A 19,692-nucleotide genomic window follows, 5' to 3' on the forward strand; every position below is an offset into this window, starting at 1 on the left:
CTAGCGACCATCAGGATGGGTGTTGAGCAGTGAAGGTGACCAGAAATGCAGAAAGCCAAAGGGTCAGGTTGAGTTCCAGAGAAAAGAGTCTTGCTTCCAAACTGACTTTTGCAGTGGGTTATAAATTTTAAAAAATACAATAATTGCCTTATTTCATTTTTTTTCCAAAGCGGTCTGATCTTATGGCAACATTCACTCAAGCTTTTCATAGGAAACTATTATCATAATGTATATGATTTACTTTAGGACTCCTACTCTCCTGCTCCAACCTCTGTCCTTTCCTGGGTAAAGTGAAAATGAGATTCTCTTCAGGGCACCATTTTGCATGTTAGTCCTCATGCTATCCAGGTCATCATTTTGAGTAAGGACATCATTCCTAAACTCACTTCAATTTTGCCCCATTCTAGTGTCTTTCCTTAAGGTGCCTCCTAAAATATACCTGATCTGGAGTATGCTCTTTACCAGAACCTAAAGAGAGTTTATGACATTGTAAGGGGTTCAAGATTAGGACTGTTTGTGATCATGTTAGGGCAACACAGATTGGGTAACTACCCTGGCACCCTAGACCCTTGAAATGATCTATGAACCAGGGAACGCTTTGAATAAAAGGATTTTCAGAAAAACATGCTAGTCCACCTTATTAACTCTGAGTTTAAGCAGAATGAAAAATTGTAGGCTAAGAAGCCTCTCAAGATATTGAATTGTCACACCATCATTCTCCTTAGTGCTCCAAAAGCCAGTTTCTGGATGATAATCTTCAAATACATTTCTTTAGTGCTATAAAAGCAAAAAATTAAGATTACATTTGATAATTGATATTCATACTCAAATTCTCCAGGAAACTCATTTTATCATTTGTTTTCATACAGCAACTACATGTAGTCAAAATAGAAAGTGTCATGCATAATTTACCTAGTAAGCTCAATATCTGTTTTGTTTAATAATGATAATAAAATTAGATGTTTTATGATTTGATGTCACCCAATCTCTGTCCTTTTGCTCAGGGAGAACCTGGAGAACAAGGTGAAAAGGTAAGAATGATTCTGCCTGTATTTCTCTCTCCCTACTCCCCACCACCAGCATACCAAAGAAGTACTCAAACTAAATTGTATGCATGAATGGATGGGTGGATGGATGGATGGGTGGGTAGATTAATAGGTAGGTAGGTAGGTAGATAGATATAGATATAGATATATAGATATAGATATAATGACTCCTGTGTTTTTTCAAACCGTTAATTAGTGGAAGGAGGAAATAGTGTGATTCTTATGTATAGACAAAAATTTGGGTTAAAAAAAGTTTTAAAAAATAAAGAGAAAGGTGCCGATGTACCTTCAGAACAAATATTTAATAATGAAGAGAATGGGAGCAAATTTAAACATTCTGTGTCAGGCTTTCAAATGGGTTTCAAAAATCCTTAGGCTTGCAAAATCTGGTCTGCCTACTTGCTAATGCCATTCTAATACGTTTCCAAGCACCCACATCTCTCTCTACTGCTTCTGATGTCACTAGGTTAAAGGGATACAGATGTTTACCTGCAGCAATTATCTGAAGGTTGCCCACAAAGAATTCCCATAAAAACCAAAAAGAGAAACAGGAAAAGCACAGTGTTAAGTTATTCCTAGACTCTTTTTCTTACTTGGGCCTGTCCTGATTATTTTTAGGCTCTGATTGCATATTGTGATACTTATTTTCCCGGTTCTCATGCTACTTATTTTAATAGTGTTTGAAGAATATGCTGAGTAGGAAACTACCAAGTTACTACAACATACTCTTTGTAAGTGATATGGTCTTTCTGACAAATCAGTATTATAACCTCTAATCCCAAAAGAAGTTTATGTAAAGATCAAGAAAAATTCTTGATTATAACTATTTTTCAACATTGTAAAGAAAAAAAACCATTTATTTAATGGAGGAAGAGCAAAATATGTGGGTGGAAAGGGCAGTTTCCTGAGGGGGCAGCTCAGTTAAACCCTTCACTTTGCAATTAGTCCGAGCCAGTTTCCCTACTAAGAAGGCTGGTTTGTTTGTTTTGTTCTGTAATAGAGGGATTTTTGTGCAATTTTATAAAAAGCATGCAAATCAACTGCCTATCAAAGATCCCTCATAACACATTACTAGGACATTTATTTAGCATCCAATCAGTTCATGGTAATTAACCTGAAATTAATTAGTCACTGGGTGACTCCTTTGTGTAGAAATTAGGAGGGAAAAGAAGCAGTATCAGCACCATACCAGGCATTCATCAGAGAAAGTGTCCCAGGCTCTTGTGGCCTGCCGCAGTGTATTCGTCACGATAAACAAATGCCCAGGCAGACTAACTTCATGCTTATTTGAAAGAATAAAACAAAATACAGAGAAAAAAGTGAAAGTCTGCCTTCTCAACTTCCTTTCTCCCCGCTCCCAAGAAAGTTATGATCAATAGTTTCTGTCCTATTTTAAGAAACTTTTTGAGTAATAGAAAAGTGACTGCATTCCAGCCTATGGAATATGTGAATAGTAAATGCATTGTTATCATTAATAGTTTATGATGTGCCAGATACTGTCCTAGTTGCTTTACACACAGTGTAGTACTTATTTCTTGTAACTGTGTAAATTATCCTTTCCATTACATTGCACAGGAGAAACCTGATGCAAAAAGAATCTCATTTGCCCAGTAGGTGCTGGAACTGGTCTGTCTCCCTGGCTCCAAAGTCCATAACATTTCCACATAACGTATTGTAAGACTTATATTGAAGAATTCAGAATTTAAGGAAGATAATAAACGAATGCTTTATTTCCCTAATGCATTGCTTTGTAGGCAGAAAAGAGATGTCAGTGAGGGAACAGGCATAGGAAGTCTCAAAAATAACAACAAAAAAAGCATAAACTGTGATTTTTAAAATTTTTCTAGTAAAGCATAAAACATTCATTTCACAAATGCAAAACCATGTAGGCCCAGATAAATAAATATTCAGTCCACAGGTTTTGAGGGCCCTGTCATGTACTTTGAGGCCCTGGAGATTTTGAGATATGCTTGAAGACAGGGCAGGATTTATACAGATGGAAAAGGAAAGAGAGGGGAGGGATCCAAGTGACAGGAATGGTATGAAGAAGGCCTCAGAGTTGGTAAGGCCCATGGCATATTCAGGAAACTGTCAGGAGAAAACCTTTGTTTGAGTGGAGCTTTGGGCAGACAGAATTAAGAAGGCTTTAAGTGCCCAAATAAGGCATTGGAAGACAGATAAGTAAGTGTTTTCTGTTAATACTGTGGAATAGTTTAAAGCTGTTCAGCCATGTTCGTTGTAGTAAAATTTCTTTTATTGATATCAGACAGACTGGTCAAGTATAAATACATTATCTCTATAGAGCATTTGCAACAGATTTTAATATATAGTGTTTGTGAAAGAAAGCTTAAAATAATGAAAAATATTATTTGCTTAATGTCACCAATGTATTTTACATGTGTCACTTTTTCCCCTCCTCAGGGAGACACTGGAGAGAACGGCCCCAAAGGTGACACAGGCGAAAAGGTACAGTTTTGTAAGATATGAGAGGGTACATATATGAGCAAGAAATATATTTCAAGTTTATGAAGACGGGGGATTTTTAGAGAGATGGGTGAGAGTTGCTTAACATGAAAAGGTCAGAGATCATTCTCCAAGATTAGAAAACATTTAAATATTTGATTTATAAAAGGTGATTATTCCACAAGCTCCTATCCACAAATTAAAATATTTTCAAAGTAAAATGATGTGTCAAAAATTACAGAAAATGTGTAGCTAAGTTTTCAGTAATATGGCTTTCAAGGAATTAAAACACTTATTCATGTATAAATGGGATGCTCCCTTTATACGCAGGGATATGAAACTAGAGGCCCTAAAGTGATTCAGTTTGTACCAGTTTCAGGAGAGAATACGTCAGAGGATTGGAATGAGATTTAAAAGTTTGAGGCCGGGCGCGGTGGCTCACGCCTGTAATCCCAGCACTTTGGGAGGCCGACGCGGGTGGATCACGAGGTCAGGAGATCGAGACCATCCCGGCTAACATGATGAAACTCCGTCTCTACTAAAAAAATACAAAAAAATTAGCTGGGCATGGTGGCGGGCGCCTGTAGTCCCAGCTACTCGGGAGGCTGAGGCAGGAGAATGGTGTGAACCCGGGAGGCGGAGCTTGCAGTGAGCCGAGATCGCGCCACTGCACTCCAGCCTGGGCGACAGAGCGAGACTCCGTCTCAAAAAAAAATAAATAAGATAAAGTTTGATTATAAGGCATAAGAATGATATAATGGACTTTGGGGACTTGGGAAAAGTGCGGGAAGGGGGTGAGGATAAAAGACTACACATTGGGTATAGTGTACACTGCTTGGGTGATGGGTGCACCAAAATCTTGGAACTCGCCATTAAGGAACTTATCCATGTAACCAAACACCACCTGTTCCCCCCCAAACCCATTGAAATCATAATTTTAAAAAGAACAGGAAAAGAAAAGTTTGATTATAAGTTAATGTTACTTGATTAGACCCTCTAATGCAATCTTGAAAATTTACCTCAATTCAAATTCCACTAAATCTGGGTATTTTGTCAGGCTTCATATTCTGTCCTGGGGCAAAGGGTCTTTTAAACCATTATTAGCATTTATACTGCAGTAGTCTTGTGGCTTGTCTTCTGCCTCCTCTCTTCTTCTTTTTCCTCAGTCTATCATTATAGCTTTCGCCTGGATTCGTACTTTATAGATACCTCTGACAGAGGAAGGATGTTATACTTCACTTGTGCTATGTGTTAAGGATTAAGAAGATCTTTTAAGAAATTGAAAATAGAATAAAGTCAGATGGGTTTTAATTTAAATCAAGCTAAGTAATTGAGTGATGAAAATTTATTTATTTAGCCTTACAGTTGAGACTAAGACTATTCCACTTTGAAAATTATTACAGTACAGATGGATAATGGTTAGTCATAAAAACATAGCCACAAAATAAAAAGAAATTTATCTTTTTTCTTCTCATAAATATTAATATAAATATGGCGTGTGTGGTAGGAATGAATTAATGTCACCAAGTAGCAATTATATTCATATTTGAGGAGTCTAGAAATTAGAGTGGGCTCCGTTTCTTATAGATCTGTGTTTCTCAGCCTCAGCACTGTTGACATTTGGGGCCAGATAATTCTCTATTACGGGGCCCTCAGATGTTTGGCATCATTTTTGACCCCTACTCACAAGATGCCTATAGCACCTCCAAGTTGTGACAATCAAACATGTCTCCAGGCATTGTCAAACGTTACCTGGGGACAAAGCCACCCACAGTTGAGTATCGCTGCTGTAGGCCCATTTTATTTATCTGCCAAATTTAAGTATCATGCTACAATCAAATATGGCATGAATCTGTTTAATACAAATGAGACCAGTGATATACCCTGATTACTCTCAAAGTCAAAATTTGAAACCCTAAATATATAAACCTGGTGTTACATCTAACTTGCTTGTTTTTGCTTAAAAGCAGAAGTCAGTAAAGTGCCAGAACATAAATATTTTAGATTTTGTGGGCCATGTGGTCTCTGTCACAGCTACTCAACTCTGTTGTTATGGCATGAAAGCAACCATAGACAATACATAAACAAGTGATAGGCTGTGTTCCAATAAAACTTTATTTCTGGACACTGAAATTTTAATTTCATGTAATTTTCATGTGTCATGAAATATTATTGTTATTTTGATTTTTAAAAACCATTTTTAGCTCCTGGGTCTTGCAGGTGGCCAACTGAATTTGGCCATAGTTACCAACCTCTGCTTAAAAGAAAGGAAATATTCTATGCAGAGGACAATTTTTTTCAAGTGAAAAAAATTTATACTATGTCTGAACTATGCCTATGTGGATTTATGTAGAGAATTTTATGCTTAAAAGATGTATTTTTAAAGTTTCATTTTTTGAATGTAGGCCAATAATTGTTTCTTTAATCATATTGTAAAATTAAATTTTTTGAAATTTAATTTTACAGTGGTAAAACAGCTTTTTTCTTTGAAAAGACCAAGGCCATCTCAAAGGAATACTGTTCTTATTTTATATATTAATGCAAATCATTTACCATACTGACTCACACATAATAAACTCTCAATAAATATTAGCTTTTCTTCCCACATGGAAATTGAAATCAACTAGATTGTTATTCTTTTTTTATCAAAAAGTTTTATTAGTCAGCTGAAATTAAGTATAAGAAATGCTTCGGTTAAAACGGAAATCATTTCTATAAACCTTCAATGGGTCTAAACGGGGGATTGTAAATAGGAATCTGTAATGTGTATAATATGTAATCCAACCTGTAGCATTTATCCCAAGAATGCTGTAATTGGAATATAATTTTTGATGTGTTTTTTAAACATTTCCTGCTTCTGTCATATAATTTGTTTCCAGCATGTTGGAAACACTCTTCTCATGGCCTTTGTGTTCAGTATGTGAAACTCATTCATCGTTTACCAAGTTTAAGATGTAAAAATTTTTAAAAATCCTTCTTTTCTGCCATTGATGTAGTAAATTACGTCACTGATTGACTTTAATAGGATTTTTTTTTTTTCCTTTTTATTCAACTCAGCGCCTTTGGATGGTAAAGTAATCTAAACCTTTCCAGACTGGTCATCTGGAAATACTGTGGAACTATAAAAACCACTAGGCTGGGTTTTCTCTGTGGCCAGCAACTTCAGCACACTCTGGCCAACAACCATGGTACACCGTAGGTTTAAGAGCATAAATCTGCCAAAGACGGGAGTTTACTCATGCATAGAGTTATTATTGAAGGATTATGTCCCACTCTTTGGAGCGTTAACCCCACCAAAAAGTGTAGAAATTGATTCCTTATCTATTTTCCCCTGTGCGAAATGGGGTATTTGTGCTGTACACTAAATGGTTTGGCCACATCACTCTACTCTTCACAATTCTGTCTGTTGGTTCAAAAGCTCTGCCTTCACTTTCTTAGCATTACCTGTGTTTTTCTTTGCTCCCCTCTCCCCCATTTCCATTCCTATGTGTATTCACACTGTCTTCATCTTCATACTTGACATCTACATAGCAAAGATGCATGTATGAAGTATGAAGTATGAAAATGCATCTTTGACTTGCATCCTCTGAGCCTTTTCAGAAGCCACATCATATTTGGAGCCAACCAAACTGTCTTCTTTTCATAAAATCACACCTGAAGGCCTATCCCAGTGGGCATTCCCACCCTAATCAGTGCCAGGCCTTCCCTAATTAGCACACATCATTCCCATAATTTAGAATACTGTTGCTGTCTGTCCTCTGCCCCCTGACTCCTCATCACCACTTCTCTACTTTCTAATATTACTCATTCTTCAGTCCACTGTAAACTTAATTTATAAGTCATTTCCCTGGAGCAGCCTTCATTCTCCTTTGGATTAGGTAGGTCACCTGCTATATGCTCCACAGCACTCTTTATAATTCCTTTGATAGCCATGCATTTGCTTATCGTGTCTTTTGTGCATGCATAGTGACACAGAATTTTCCAAATATGACAGTCTCTTCCTACACCAGATTTCAAAAAAAAAAAAAGGAAAGAAAGAAAAAAATAAATTATCTTTCATGCTTTCCATCAATAATATTTTTGCACTACATATATTAGAAAATGATCATCGTAACGCAGGACAAGGACAGGGATTGTAACTGCGTTGTTCACTGTTATCTCCCAGCTCTCAGCATCTATTAATAGATATGTCTGGTGCACAATTAGTGCTTGATAAGTATTTGTTGAATGAATTAATGACTGATAAAAATAAGTCACTACATTCACTTCATATATCCACATGTGCCTTATTAACACACATATAATTATCTGAGTGTTGTTTTGAAAATAATCACAAACAAAAATGGAAACTGTGCTTGAATGATACATAGTAAAGTCAAATTCATTTATCTCAAGTATCTTCTCATAGTATTTCCTCATCTATAACTTAACCCTGTAGGAATTTTTATTTCCAAGCCAACTGACTTATGAAGCTAAGAGTATACTTAAGACGCAGTTGGGGTTTTTCCCCCTACTTTAATCCAGTATTCATTTTCACTTTGTGGGGAAGGAGGATTATAAACACACACAGTTTTATTTCCACTACTTGCAGCATTATCCTTTAAAATGTTTAACTTATGACTGTCTTCCAGCAGTCATGTTACCACTTAAAAGTTATAAAAATTCCTTGAAATTTCACAGTTCTAAGTCTTTAAAAAAGAAAAAAAAAATCACCCTTAGTTGTTCATCAAATGGAACTGCTCATATTTCCACAAACATATTGGCCTTTCAAGAAACTGTCTTTTTCTTTCCACCCACTTTTTATGAGAACTAAATCTAGTCTTTACTCACATTAGGGATTATCTGGATGCTTTTCATTAAGATATTGAATTAAACTACAATTAATACAAGCAGCTTCTTTGTATTTACAAGTTTACTACAACCTTTATGTCCTGTTGTCAAAATGAAATAAGCCAACAATTTTTTTGTATTAAAAAACGTAAAACACAGCAGTAGAATTTAGGAAGCCCCAAATTCACCTAACCTCTAGCTGCTTTGATATCCTTGTTTATTAAGTGGAAATAGTAATATCTGCCCCCTTTATTTCATGAGAGTTTTGTGAGGTTTAAATGAGATAAAGTAGGAACTTTGTAGAGTCAAAATTGCTTTTATGAATTCAAAGATATTATTGTATAAAATATTGCAAACCTGATTCATTGGTACTGATGGCTTTCAGACTTAATTTGGTAGAAATAAATATTCTTTTTATTGGACACATTTATGTTGCTTCCCATTTGGAACTGAATTGGATATTAATGATTGGCAAGAGGAATCAGTCTCATTCTACAATAAGACAGTATTAGGGTCCTCTTCTTTTTTATGTTTAGTTACATTTTAATTTTCAACAGGAGGAATAGCAATTATAGATGTCAAAGAAATTCACATAACTATTGGTTTACTTAACAAGCTAATTTGCTATTTCCTTCTCTTTCCTAAGCTTTTTTTTCCCCTTCCTGAAGAATTTACATTTTGATCCTTGACAATTAACCTGTTTAAAAATTCTTTCTGAGGTTTGTTCATTCGTTCACCATATATGTATTGAGCATATACTATGGGCCAGGGAACTGAATTAAAATAGATCCAGAATCTGCTCACATGCAGCTAACTGCCTAACAGAGAGACAGACAATGAATAGGCAGGAAACATAAATAGCCAATTAGAAAGTGAGCTGCGGTGGACATGAACAGAGCATGATGCTACAGAGTAAGATGTGTGCATGAGGGGCATGCGTCTGATGTGTCTAGGCTGGTTGGTGAAGGGGTCTTTGAGGCAAAGCCACTTAGTCCAAGAACTGAAGAGAGAAAGTGCCAGCCATGGGCAGAGGGAAGAGAAATTGGGGGAGCTGGGCAAGTGGCCCGTGTACAGAGGCCTGAGGCCTTATGTCTGTCTCTAAAAGAGATTGATGAGCAGCTTCTGGAATCTAGAACAAAGAAATGGGCCCCCAGAGCTCCTTGAGCATATGTACAGATGAGACAGCTGAGGAAATCCCAATATGTGCCTCCCTCCTGTGGCTGTTTCTATTTTCTTGACAGTCTCAAATGACCTTTTCTTTTTCCTTCTAGCGTATTCATGAGACAGAGAGGGCTAGAAGGAACCTGAAATTCTAGGCCCTTTGCTGACTTCATTTCAGAAATAAGCAATATTCCCAGCTACCCTCCATATTATTTTCCCCATTAGTTCCTGTCTGCTTATTTACAACACGTTTTCTGTAGAGAAGTATTCACCCTCTGTGAAATCTGGCTGGAATACAGTGCCTTTTAAAAAAACAGATTCTGTCTCAGGACTTTCTCTCAGAGCTCACATGTGTCCCCCTCACCCACAAGTCATCCATCATCCTGTAACTTCCTGGTGGCTGAGTCACAGTGAAATAAGTGTAAAGCTGGAAAAAATGTGCCCATTGTAACTGTGACAGTGCTTCATGAGGAAAACAAACTGATCTGCTGCGTGGCTTATTCTAACTCGACATCATTAACCTCTGACTTCATCTGTTGAACCTTGACTTGCTGAAGAGCAAAAGGGTCAGGGAACTCCCAGTAAATGATAGCTGATGGCATTAATAAATTCCAGGAATAGAGAAAGCCAAAAGTTCCATATCCCTAAATTGTAATTTATTGCTTCACAATGTATTTTTAGCACTGTATCAAGGGAAGAAATTCATATGTTTATTTCACAGAATGTAGTCCTTATGTATCTGCATGCGAAGTAAACCCAGTTTTTAGGAAGTACATTGTCTATCTTGGAAATTGTTGACATCTTAACAGCTGAGATATTGGTACAAAGTCTTATGGAACATAGTTAGGCCCATTAGTCATGAGGTACCCTTTGAGTACCTGTGTTGGTGATGGCTCTCAGTGCTTGTGATGTTTCCTATTCCCATAACTTGTGGCATAATCTCTCCTGGGTTTCATTTTAGGGTGACCCTGGATCATCTGCTGCAGGAATTAAGGTAACTATAACCTTGCAAGTATTTGTACTCCAGGAGTTACAGTTCTCATTTTTATAGGCCTCTGCTTTCTCTCCCTTTTTAGCAACTTTGATGGTTATAACTCTGTTCTTATTCTCCTGCAATAACTAGGCTTCCAAAAACAATAGGGAATATCTGTGGGAAATTTGATGAAGGTTTAAATAAGAAGTCTTGCATTCTCTTCCCTTTCTGATTGGTTTTTATGGAAATGTGATTTATATGTTATCTATAGCTATATTTACAGCAAAAAACAAAAAACAAAAAACCCTGTGTCTAGTGAGATGTAGAGTCGCAGGATAAAGGAAATAAAAGACATGTGGTTGAAGAAGGGGGCTGGGCCATCCCTGTGATGGTGCCCAGAGGCCTAAGGGTTTTAGAAAATTCTTGTCAGACCATCTTTTTCACCTTTGGTTTTCTTTGGCCAGGGAGAACCTGGAGAATCTGGTCGTCCAGGGCAAAAGGTAATATCTCTGTCTCTAGTGTGTTCTTACCGTCTCATATTCATCATTTTATATCTACCATCCACTGTGTAATATGAAAATAATTATTACAAAATGATGCGGTTTTCATGTTTTGCATTACAGAGTGTTATTGTTGTTTTGCATTTTAAAAGGTCTTGATGATGACCATAGCACAATGTGCAAACAAACTTTATATATGTAAAATATGCTTTGTGAAATAAAGTCTGCATATACTTAGCTGTTTGAAACTAACAAAGATCAGGTGGGTTGGAATGCCAACAATTTATCCTGCATGCTTAATGGTAATCTGCATGTTTCTATCTTTTTTTAAAATAACTTTTTAATAGGAAAAAATGTCTATAATTGGCTGTGTTGCTTTGCTGTTTCTATCTAACTGTCATTAACCTGTCTCAATAGTAATGGACAATTCTTTATGAATTATATTCCTTTTCCTATCATTGCGAATGCTTCCATAATGATAATTTTTTGTGTGATTTATATCTACTTGTGCCATGACTGTTGTTATACACACTAAATTTGTTAATGAACTAAATTTTAATTAGAGGCACTAGCCATACCATTTTATGGATACATTAGTTTTTGTTTTTTTATTTGTATGTCACTTTAGCAATAAATTAGAAGACATGCAGTGAATATGTTTAGATTCATACTCACATTTGAGTCTGAAACGGGAAACACATGCTAGCAGTTTATCGTCTGAGCATTTGGATATCAATGCCCATACAGTCAGATTTTAGACCACAGAGGTAGCTAGCAAGTAAATGTGGATTCTATATTAAGTTAAATCTCTTAAAGATCATGAGATCATGACTCTGCCTTTGTCTAGCAGTAGCTGATGTTGTAGATAAACATATGAATAGAAAAATAAAATTAGGCCGGGCGCGGTGGCTCACGCCTGTAATCCCAGCACTTTGGGAGGCCGAGGCGGGTGAATCACGAGGTCAGGAGATCGAGACCATCCTGGCTAACACGGTGAAACCCCGTCTCTACTAAAAAATACAAAAAATTAGCCGGGCGTGGTGGCGGGCGCCTGTAGTCCCAGCTACTCGGAGAGGCTGAGGCAGGAGAATGGCGTGAACCCGGGAGGCGGAGCTTGCAGTGAGTCGAGATCGCGCCACTGCACTCCAGCCTGGGCGACAGAGCGAGACTCCATCTCAAAAAAAAAAAAAAAGAAAGAAAAATAAAATTTACCTCATTAGCAGAAAAGGGAAGAGGGAATACATCCTTCTTGTATTTTGGAACCTTAAGATGTAGTAAAATAATGTTTCCAACTTCTCGAAGTCATTGAGACGATAATTGCTTCATTTTAAACACTTAGGATGGACATAATTTTTGAGGAGGTCTTTCACATTCTTTTAACATTTCTCTAACTTAAAAACAGATTTTTCTCTTAAAACTAAGAGTCTAAGCAATGACTCATTAGGCCCAGTTTTAGGTAAAGTTGAGACTCTTTCAAAGAGCCTAGCAGAACTCTGCAAAATTTACTATTTATTTTCTAAGATTTCCTATCAATTCTTTATTTAAGAAATTTGGAATTAGTGATACAGAGATCCATGGTCTGCTTTGGTTTGAAAAAGCAACTGATCTTCTCAGACAATCTAATTTTAGGTCCCTTAGTCTTTCAAATTTAAAGGCTAAGTTTTTACTGCTCTCCAAGTCTGTGATTTGCTAAAAAGTCTGTAAGACAGTTGTGTCTCTAAAAAATAAACCAAAACAAACCTGCTATAATCTCATATAGTTTACACTGTTTTCGGAGTGGAATATTCAAATAGATTTTCAATTACTTAATAAAACATTGCCTTATCATAATGATTACTTAGAAATACAGTTTAGATTCATTCTGAAAGTTTATAGATTTACTTATGGGAACACTGGATTTCCTTTGCATTGCACTAAAAACCAGTTTTAAATTATATTGAGAGAAGGGGTAGAATCCTTAAAAGCTTACAGTCCTTCTGAATGAGTATGTGCCCTAAAGTGAGCATCATCTTTTTCATTAATATTTAGGCCAGATTCTACCATTTGATACAATCCCACTTTCCCACAATATTATGAATTCCTTTGTCTAATATCGGGATTTGGCAATACTTAGCCCAACATTGATTTAAAAGTAAATTATGTCCATGCTTGCTGCTGATGTAGATTAGAAAAATAAACTGAACTGAGTACAGAATCTCTTCAAGAGATCTTCCACGGCATTTTCCTCTCCATTGCAGAACCATGCTGGGGGTTCATTGGCACTTAGGCTCCTGTGTCAGAGACACTCCCAGAAAAGTACAGAATGTACTTTGTGACACAGCAAAAGCTCATCAGTTAGCTTTCTACCGTGTGGTCTTTTTCAGCATGAGAGTTTGAGATCTAGAGTTATATTTATAATGTAGGAATAATTCCATTGGATTTTCTTTCTTTTATAGCCTCAAGAGTTTAGTATGTGATTGATGTGTGAGTTGGAGTGTATATATGTGCTTGTAGAGTGAGTGTGTAGATTTATAAAATAAGTATTGTGTTTCATCACCTAATTCTTTCCTTCCTAACTTTCCCACATCTTTTAAAAATAAATATTTTAATTTTAAAGGAGTAAAATTGATCTCCTATCAGAAGGGCCCCTCACAGTTAAACTCTCTAGAAATATTTAGGACACTCTAGCAGGGACATGAGGTGAAGGCAGAGTCCTGATTTTGAGGTTCTCCTGTAATGGAGAGTGAAAGATGAAAAGAAAGGGAAAAAAGCAAAAGTCTAAACCTGAAGGTTAAGCTTTACACAGATATGTTACACTTTTGATTTATTTTGATATCCCCTTTGAATGGGATAACGAATCAAATCCTAATTATGACCAAGATCTGATCCCAGATTTTGGGTTGTGCATCCCCAAATTGAGTTCTTGAGAGAAGCCCCTGAGCCAAGAAATAGGCAAGAATGGAGAAGTTAACTGAAAAGCTATCACCTAGTTCAGGAGTGTCCAATCTTTTGTCTTCCCTGGGCCACATTGGAAGAAAAACTGTCTTGGGCCACACATAAAGTACATTAACACTAACAATAGCTGATGAGCTAAAAAAAAAAAAAAAATCACACAAAAAATCTCATAACATTTTAAGAAAGTTTATGAATTTGTGTTGGGCCATATTCAAAGCCATCCTGGGCTGCATGTGGCCCGTGGGCTGTGGGTTGGACACAGTTGTCCTAGTTAGAAGATAACCTTTTATGGTATAAAGACAGAGCATTTATATAGGAAAAAAATGTCTTTCTAAAAATGTTAGGCGATGTTCCACAAAGGGTAACATTACATGTATTATAATCTTTCATCATATCAACTAATAAACATAAACTTGAAAGGTCAAATTATGAAATATGAAAACTATGAGAAATATGAATTTCTAAGTATCTGTTCACTAAAAAATACATTTATTACTTAACACACATACATAGCACACATATGATGTAGAGAAAAGTTAAATGCTCAATCTCTGTAAGTAGTCAATCTACATTATAAAATATTCCATAATGTCTTACACATCTTTTTCTTGATTAAAAACATGGGTGTGTGTCTATGTATGCATGCATGTTTAAATAAATATCTTTCTTTAAAGTAGTCATTCAATCCTTTCATTTGGTGGGAAGAAAAGAGGTGACAAGAACACCTGTTGGACAATAATGTTACAACCTACGTATTTCCACAAATGTTTCAGATAGAATGTCTGCAAAAAATGAGTTTGGGGGGACTTTTCTGAAAGAATGCAAAGCTATAGATTTGCCACCAATATGTTTACTTTTATTAGTTGTATATTCTATTGCAATTTACTGTTTTCAAGGGCCTTATACTTTTTTAACATAAAAAGAGAATTTTCAGCAAAAAATATATACAAGCTCTTTTTACTGGATCCTCTTAAACTCATTGATTGAAAGGTAAAAGAGAAAGTAAAAGAAGATCAAATATGTAATGTTACATCTGTGTGAAATTTAATCTACTTGGACATTCTTTGATGGAATAACAAGTTGTTGATAATCAGCCTTTCTCCTCTGGCTTAATCTCATTTTAGTCTTATTGTTCACAGTGCAAACCTTCATTTATGTAGTTTCAGATAGAATTGTTTTTCTTTTGCATTCCTGAAGTAACTTTGACCTAAATCATCAAGGAAACCATTGTCCTTTTTTGGTCTAATCACACAGCTTAACAAGCAGTCTCAGGCATCACTTTGTGATAACACCAGAACAAACTATGGTGATTCATAATTTGAAAATAATAATACTAAAGATGAAACTTCTGGTTGGACTTAGTGGATGTTCCTTGAAATGAGGATTGTTAAAGCATTTAGATGAAAGGAAATGCTTTCTTTTGTCACTTCACTGTTAGTTTAATGCTCCTGTGTCTTTTAGTATAGTTGTCATCCCACTAACTGGCCATCACAAAATAGTATCACCCTTTTGCCTTCAACTGTTATTTCCACAAAAAATAGTCACTTCAATCCAACAGAGAGGGCTTTCATTTTCTCCTGAGATTCCTTTATACTTCTTTAGTAGAATTCAGGAGATTTTCTAAGCAATGGAACCTCTTGTTATCATTCTTTGGGCTTAAAATAATGTAGACAACTCTGTGAAAATGAGAAGGTTAAGCTTGACTCCAATATGCTCACCCAAAATGTACTACTTAATCTCAAACCTGTATTCAGCAACAGCTGCATAGTACCATTAGCCCTAAGCTGCTAAGCAGGGTTGCTCAGACTCAACAATTGTCAGAAATACAGACTGGAGTTAGGTTTAATCTTAAGTATTCATTTATCTTCTCATCATTCAGGAATGAAAAGGAAAACTTACTATACTTTTTAAGTGAGCACGACTTTTAATGAATATTGTTTTGATGTGACCATCTGTTCATATAGCCAACTCTTGATTATCTAAGGTGAGGGAATACTGGGATAGGATGCATTGTTGAAATGCACATATTATCTTCATTTGGGCAAATAGATTCAGCCTCCCCAACAAATCATTTAATGAAGAAATAATGAAATACGGGAGTTTCTTCTCTTTTGACTCCTCTTTCTCGCCGTCTGACAGAGATACCAATGTGCAGTGAACTGAAAGGAAGAGAGAAAATCCCGAAAAATCTGTGAAGTGGTCAACCCATTTCTAAGTCAAGAGTTGACTGAATTGTATAATCTCATCAAACTTTTAGAAAGTAGACGGTTTTTTAATTTATCTTTGCAGAAAGTATTGAGCTAGGAACATTTGCCATGTTTTTCTCCAGATATTGTGACTGAGTGAATATCATTCTATAATGCTATATGATTTTCCTATGTAGGGTGAACCAGGGCTTCCTGGGCTTCCTGGACTTCCGGGGATAAAGGTAAATACTGCACGGACAGTCTTGGCTTCACAGAAATGTAATTATGAGATTCACCCAAATTGGAGGAAAATAGGGAAAAATGAAAACGAAAAATAGAATGCTGTTCTCTAAGTACTCTCCAGCCATCTCAACTAACTAAATTTTTAAATTAAAAATTAAGCACAGATACCTCTAAAGTTTGCAGTGGCAATATGGATTATTTCTCCATTTAACTTACTATTGCCCCTTAAATAAATGTAAATGTCCCTTCATTTGAAGTCACAGGAATTCTTTAAAGTCTAAAATGTCTCTTTACCTTCACATTTTAGTTTTATTCTTAAGACCCTATCAGATTTTGATCAGAATTAGAGTCTTAACATCCCCATAAAGCTAACATTTAGGCAGCTGTTTTTGTGATTCACCCATTATAATAATCTCTCTAAAACATTTATCTTCTACTTCCTCTCAATAATTGTCACTGCAAAGTACAAATCGTATTACTGAAATATTTTGACCCAACACATACACTGTCCCCATAAGCTTTCTAAATATCTTTTGAAATAATTGCTTAATGTTTAGTTTGAAAACATTTGTTTTAAATGGGCATAAACCACTTAAAAATGTTAAAAACATTTTTAAAAATTTTTTGCAATTTTTTGCATGGCAACTGACAAGACAAAGTTCTACTGCCTTAGCTATAGTTGCTCCTTTAAAATCAGCTTCTTACTTTAAAACTTTTTTTATATATTCTAGAACCACTTAATAGGGGTTAACATAATGCAAATACATTTTCTTTTGTTATTCTCATCTTACAAAGTTTTGAATCAATCTCTGTTGTACATTAGTCCATTCTAAACTTAGTATTTCTAGGCCGGGCATGGTGGCTCATGTAATCCTAACACTTTGGGAGGCCGAGGCAGGCGGACTATTTGGGTCAGGAGTTCGAAACCAGCCTGGCCAACACGATAAAACCCTGTATTTACAAAAAATACAAAAAAAATTATCCTAGTGTGATCTCAGCTACTCAGGAGGCTGAGGCAGGAGGCTCTCTTGAACTCGGGTGGTGGAGCTTGCAGTGAGCTGAGATCACACCACTACACTCCGGGCTGGGCAACAGAGTGAGATTCCATCTCTAAAAAAGAAAAATAAATAAAGTTAACATTCCTACTTCTAGTGTGAGAGTTGTGTATACTGTTTTATGAAGGTTCTGCTTCAAGTGTGAGTTATGTGAAACAATGTGATTTTAGGATAGATATATTATTGAGTTCTCAGAGGTCATATGATATGTATAATATTTTATGAGTATATTTGGTACAATTGATAGACATGAAAGCTATGTCTTCTTGGTTGGCATTCAGCAATTTTAGTTCTATCTTTTTGTTTGATGTTTCTAGATTAGTATCATAAAAGTTCAGATATGTCCTTTTAATAGATTTTTAGTCTTTGGCTTCTTTGGTGAAAAAGTAACACTCTGTGACAACAGTTTACTAAATAGTTGAAGTCACTTGCTTATCATTTGATATTTAGCAAAAATAACTTCACAGATTAATAGGTGGTTTCATATTATAGAGTTAAATTGTGGCATTTCTTAGCATACACACACACATACACACACACAAAGATGGCTTTTTACAAATAATGGGAAGATCATAAAAATTTAAAAACTATTTGTTTAGAGTGATAAGAAAGTGATACTCAGCATTAATCAAAAATAACCTTGTAGCATTATAAATAAAGGGGAAGGCATTTAAAAGGAAGGGCTGAAGCAGTTTGCTGCAGCAAGTGCTTGTAGGTTATCGGGGTACCAGCTTCTCTCGCAGGAACCTCTGTGCTTTGAAATCCAGTTGTCCCTTCTCCTGAACTTGAAGCACTTTCTTGAAGAGAGAGAGTACTTGAGAATGTGGAATTGATTATTTCCCTCCAAAGGAAAAAGAAAAAAGCAATTTTGATTATACTATTTATCATCTTACTTTAGTCTTATATCCTCCATCACAAAAATATCCCACTGGACACCCTCGGAATTTGCCTAGTCATCTGTGGACTAGTCAGAATGTTTTGAGCTTTTTGAAGTTGGGAGGGATGTTAAACGATTTGCCACCTCTAGCAAATGCTTTTATTCCTCAGGTCGTAGGAAATGGCCAGATGGAGTTTGTCGAGGTCAGGTAGCTCCGATATTTTCTTTTGTTTTTCTCTGCTTGACTGCTGACTATACTGAAAAGAAGCTATTAATTGACAAAAACTGTTTACATCAATCACTAGACATCCTCTTCTACATAATTATCAAGTACTGTTGGGTAACTATCTGGTATTTGATTTAAATCTTAGGCTCTATTTTTGGTTTAATAAGCTTTGTCTTCTCTAATCAGGATGTGGGAGATAACGCTTTCCTTATAATGTAGTCAGTGCTCACTATAAATTAGTAATTTTGAAAAGGAGACAATTTAAAGATACATCACAACTACTAGTGGTCATTGGATATTTATAAATGTAGAGTTAAAGGCTTATAATTTTATGACATAGTTTTCTTAACTTAGAATGTTCTTTTTTCCTTTAATTTACATTTCTTCTATTAGGTAGCCACCACAGGGCAGTTAACCATGATTTCATAGTTTGAACGAGTAACAGTATTTAAAAGATGAAACCACCATGTATGGATATAGAATGTGTGGAAGCAAGCACATTATTTATAATCTTCCTAGACCTGTGTGTTTCTTTATGCTTTGGAAATACTTCCTGTTGCTATTCATCTCCTTCTTATCTGTTGGTGCTACAGAGAGCATGTGAATGCCATCCGTTATTTCCAAGACTTTGAGGAAACCAACCATGACATACCAGGGAAGCTTTGATTCACCAGCTGTTGCTCTCGGGGAATGGTTGGAAACTTAATGAGCATCCACATGCCTTCCACAGCTCTCAGGAAATGAGCAAAGTGCCTAAATACAGACAGCATACTCATCTATCTATCACCTCAAGGTCCCACTCAGAGAAAAGTGCTAATACCTTAGGCATACATAATAAAAGTCACTAAGAACAGGCATAACTTAATTTCGAGCTACTCTTAAGCTTCCTGCAGAAGTATCCAAAAGTCCTCTTACCATATGGAAGACATTTGAAGTTCCTGTTTCGTGCATTCATGGTTCATATAGTGTCACGATGTTCAACTGGGAAAATTAAATTATGTACAATGTACCATGTAGACATTGATCTTCTGGAATAAGATTTGAACCCAGAAAATTAGTTTCTGAAACAAGCTTTCACATATTTTTAATGGGTAAAATTATTGTAACCAGCTTTTCTGATATCACATAAAAGAGTAAGATTCTAAGTTCCTATTTTCTTAGGCTTTGCTCTCTACACTTATTTTGAAAAATGTAAATA

General features: G+C 35.9%; 1 protein-coding gene across 1 annotated transcript in view; it reads left to right on the plus strand.

Moving 5' to 3' along the window:
- COL25A1 (collagen type XXV alpha 1 chain) overlaps positions 1 to 19,692 on the plus strand; it is a 196,065-nt gene that overhangs the window by 117,611 nt on the left and 58,762 nt on the right. The window contains exons 10-14 of the mRNA XM_058432297.1: positions 1,005 to 1,031; positions 3,468 to 3,512; positions 10,462 to 10,494; positions 10,938 to 10,973; positions 16,291 to 16,335. Coding sequence (XP_058288280.1) covers positions 1,005 to 1,031; positions 3,468 to 3,512; positions 10,462 to 10,494; positions 10,938 to 10,973; positions 16,291 to 16,335 — 186 coding nt within the window. The remainder of the gene's footprint in view (positions 1 to 1,004; positions 1,032 to 3,467; positions 3,513 to 10,461; positions 10,495 to 10,937; positions 10,974 to 16,290; positions 16,336 to 19,692) is intronic.

The sequence above is a fragment of the Hylobates moloch genome, unplaced genomic scaffold, assembly GCF_009828535.3.
Source record: "Hylobates moloch isolate HMO894 unplaced genomic scaffold, HMol_V3 SCAFFOLD_2, whole genome shotgun sequence".
Lineage (NCBI taxonomy): Eukaryota > Metazoa > Chordata > Mammalia > Primates > Hylobatidae > Hylobates > Hylobates moloch.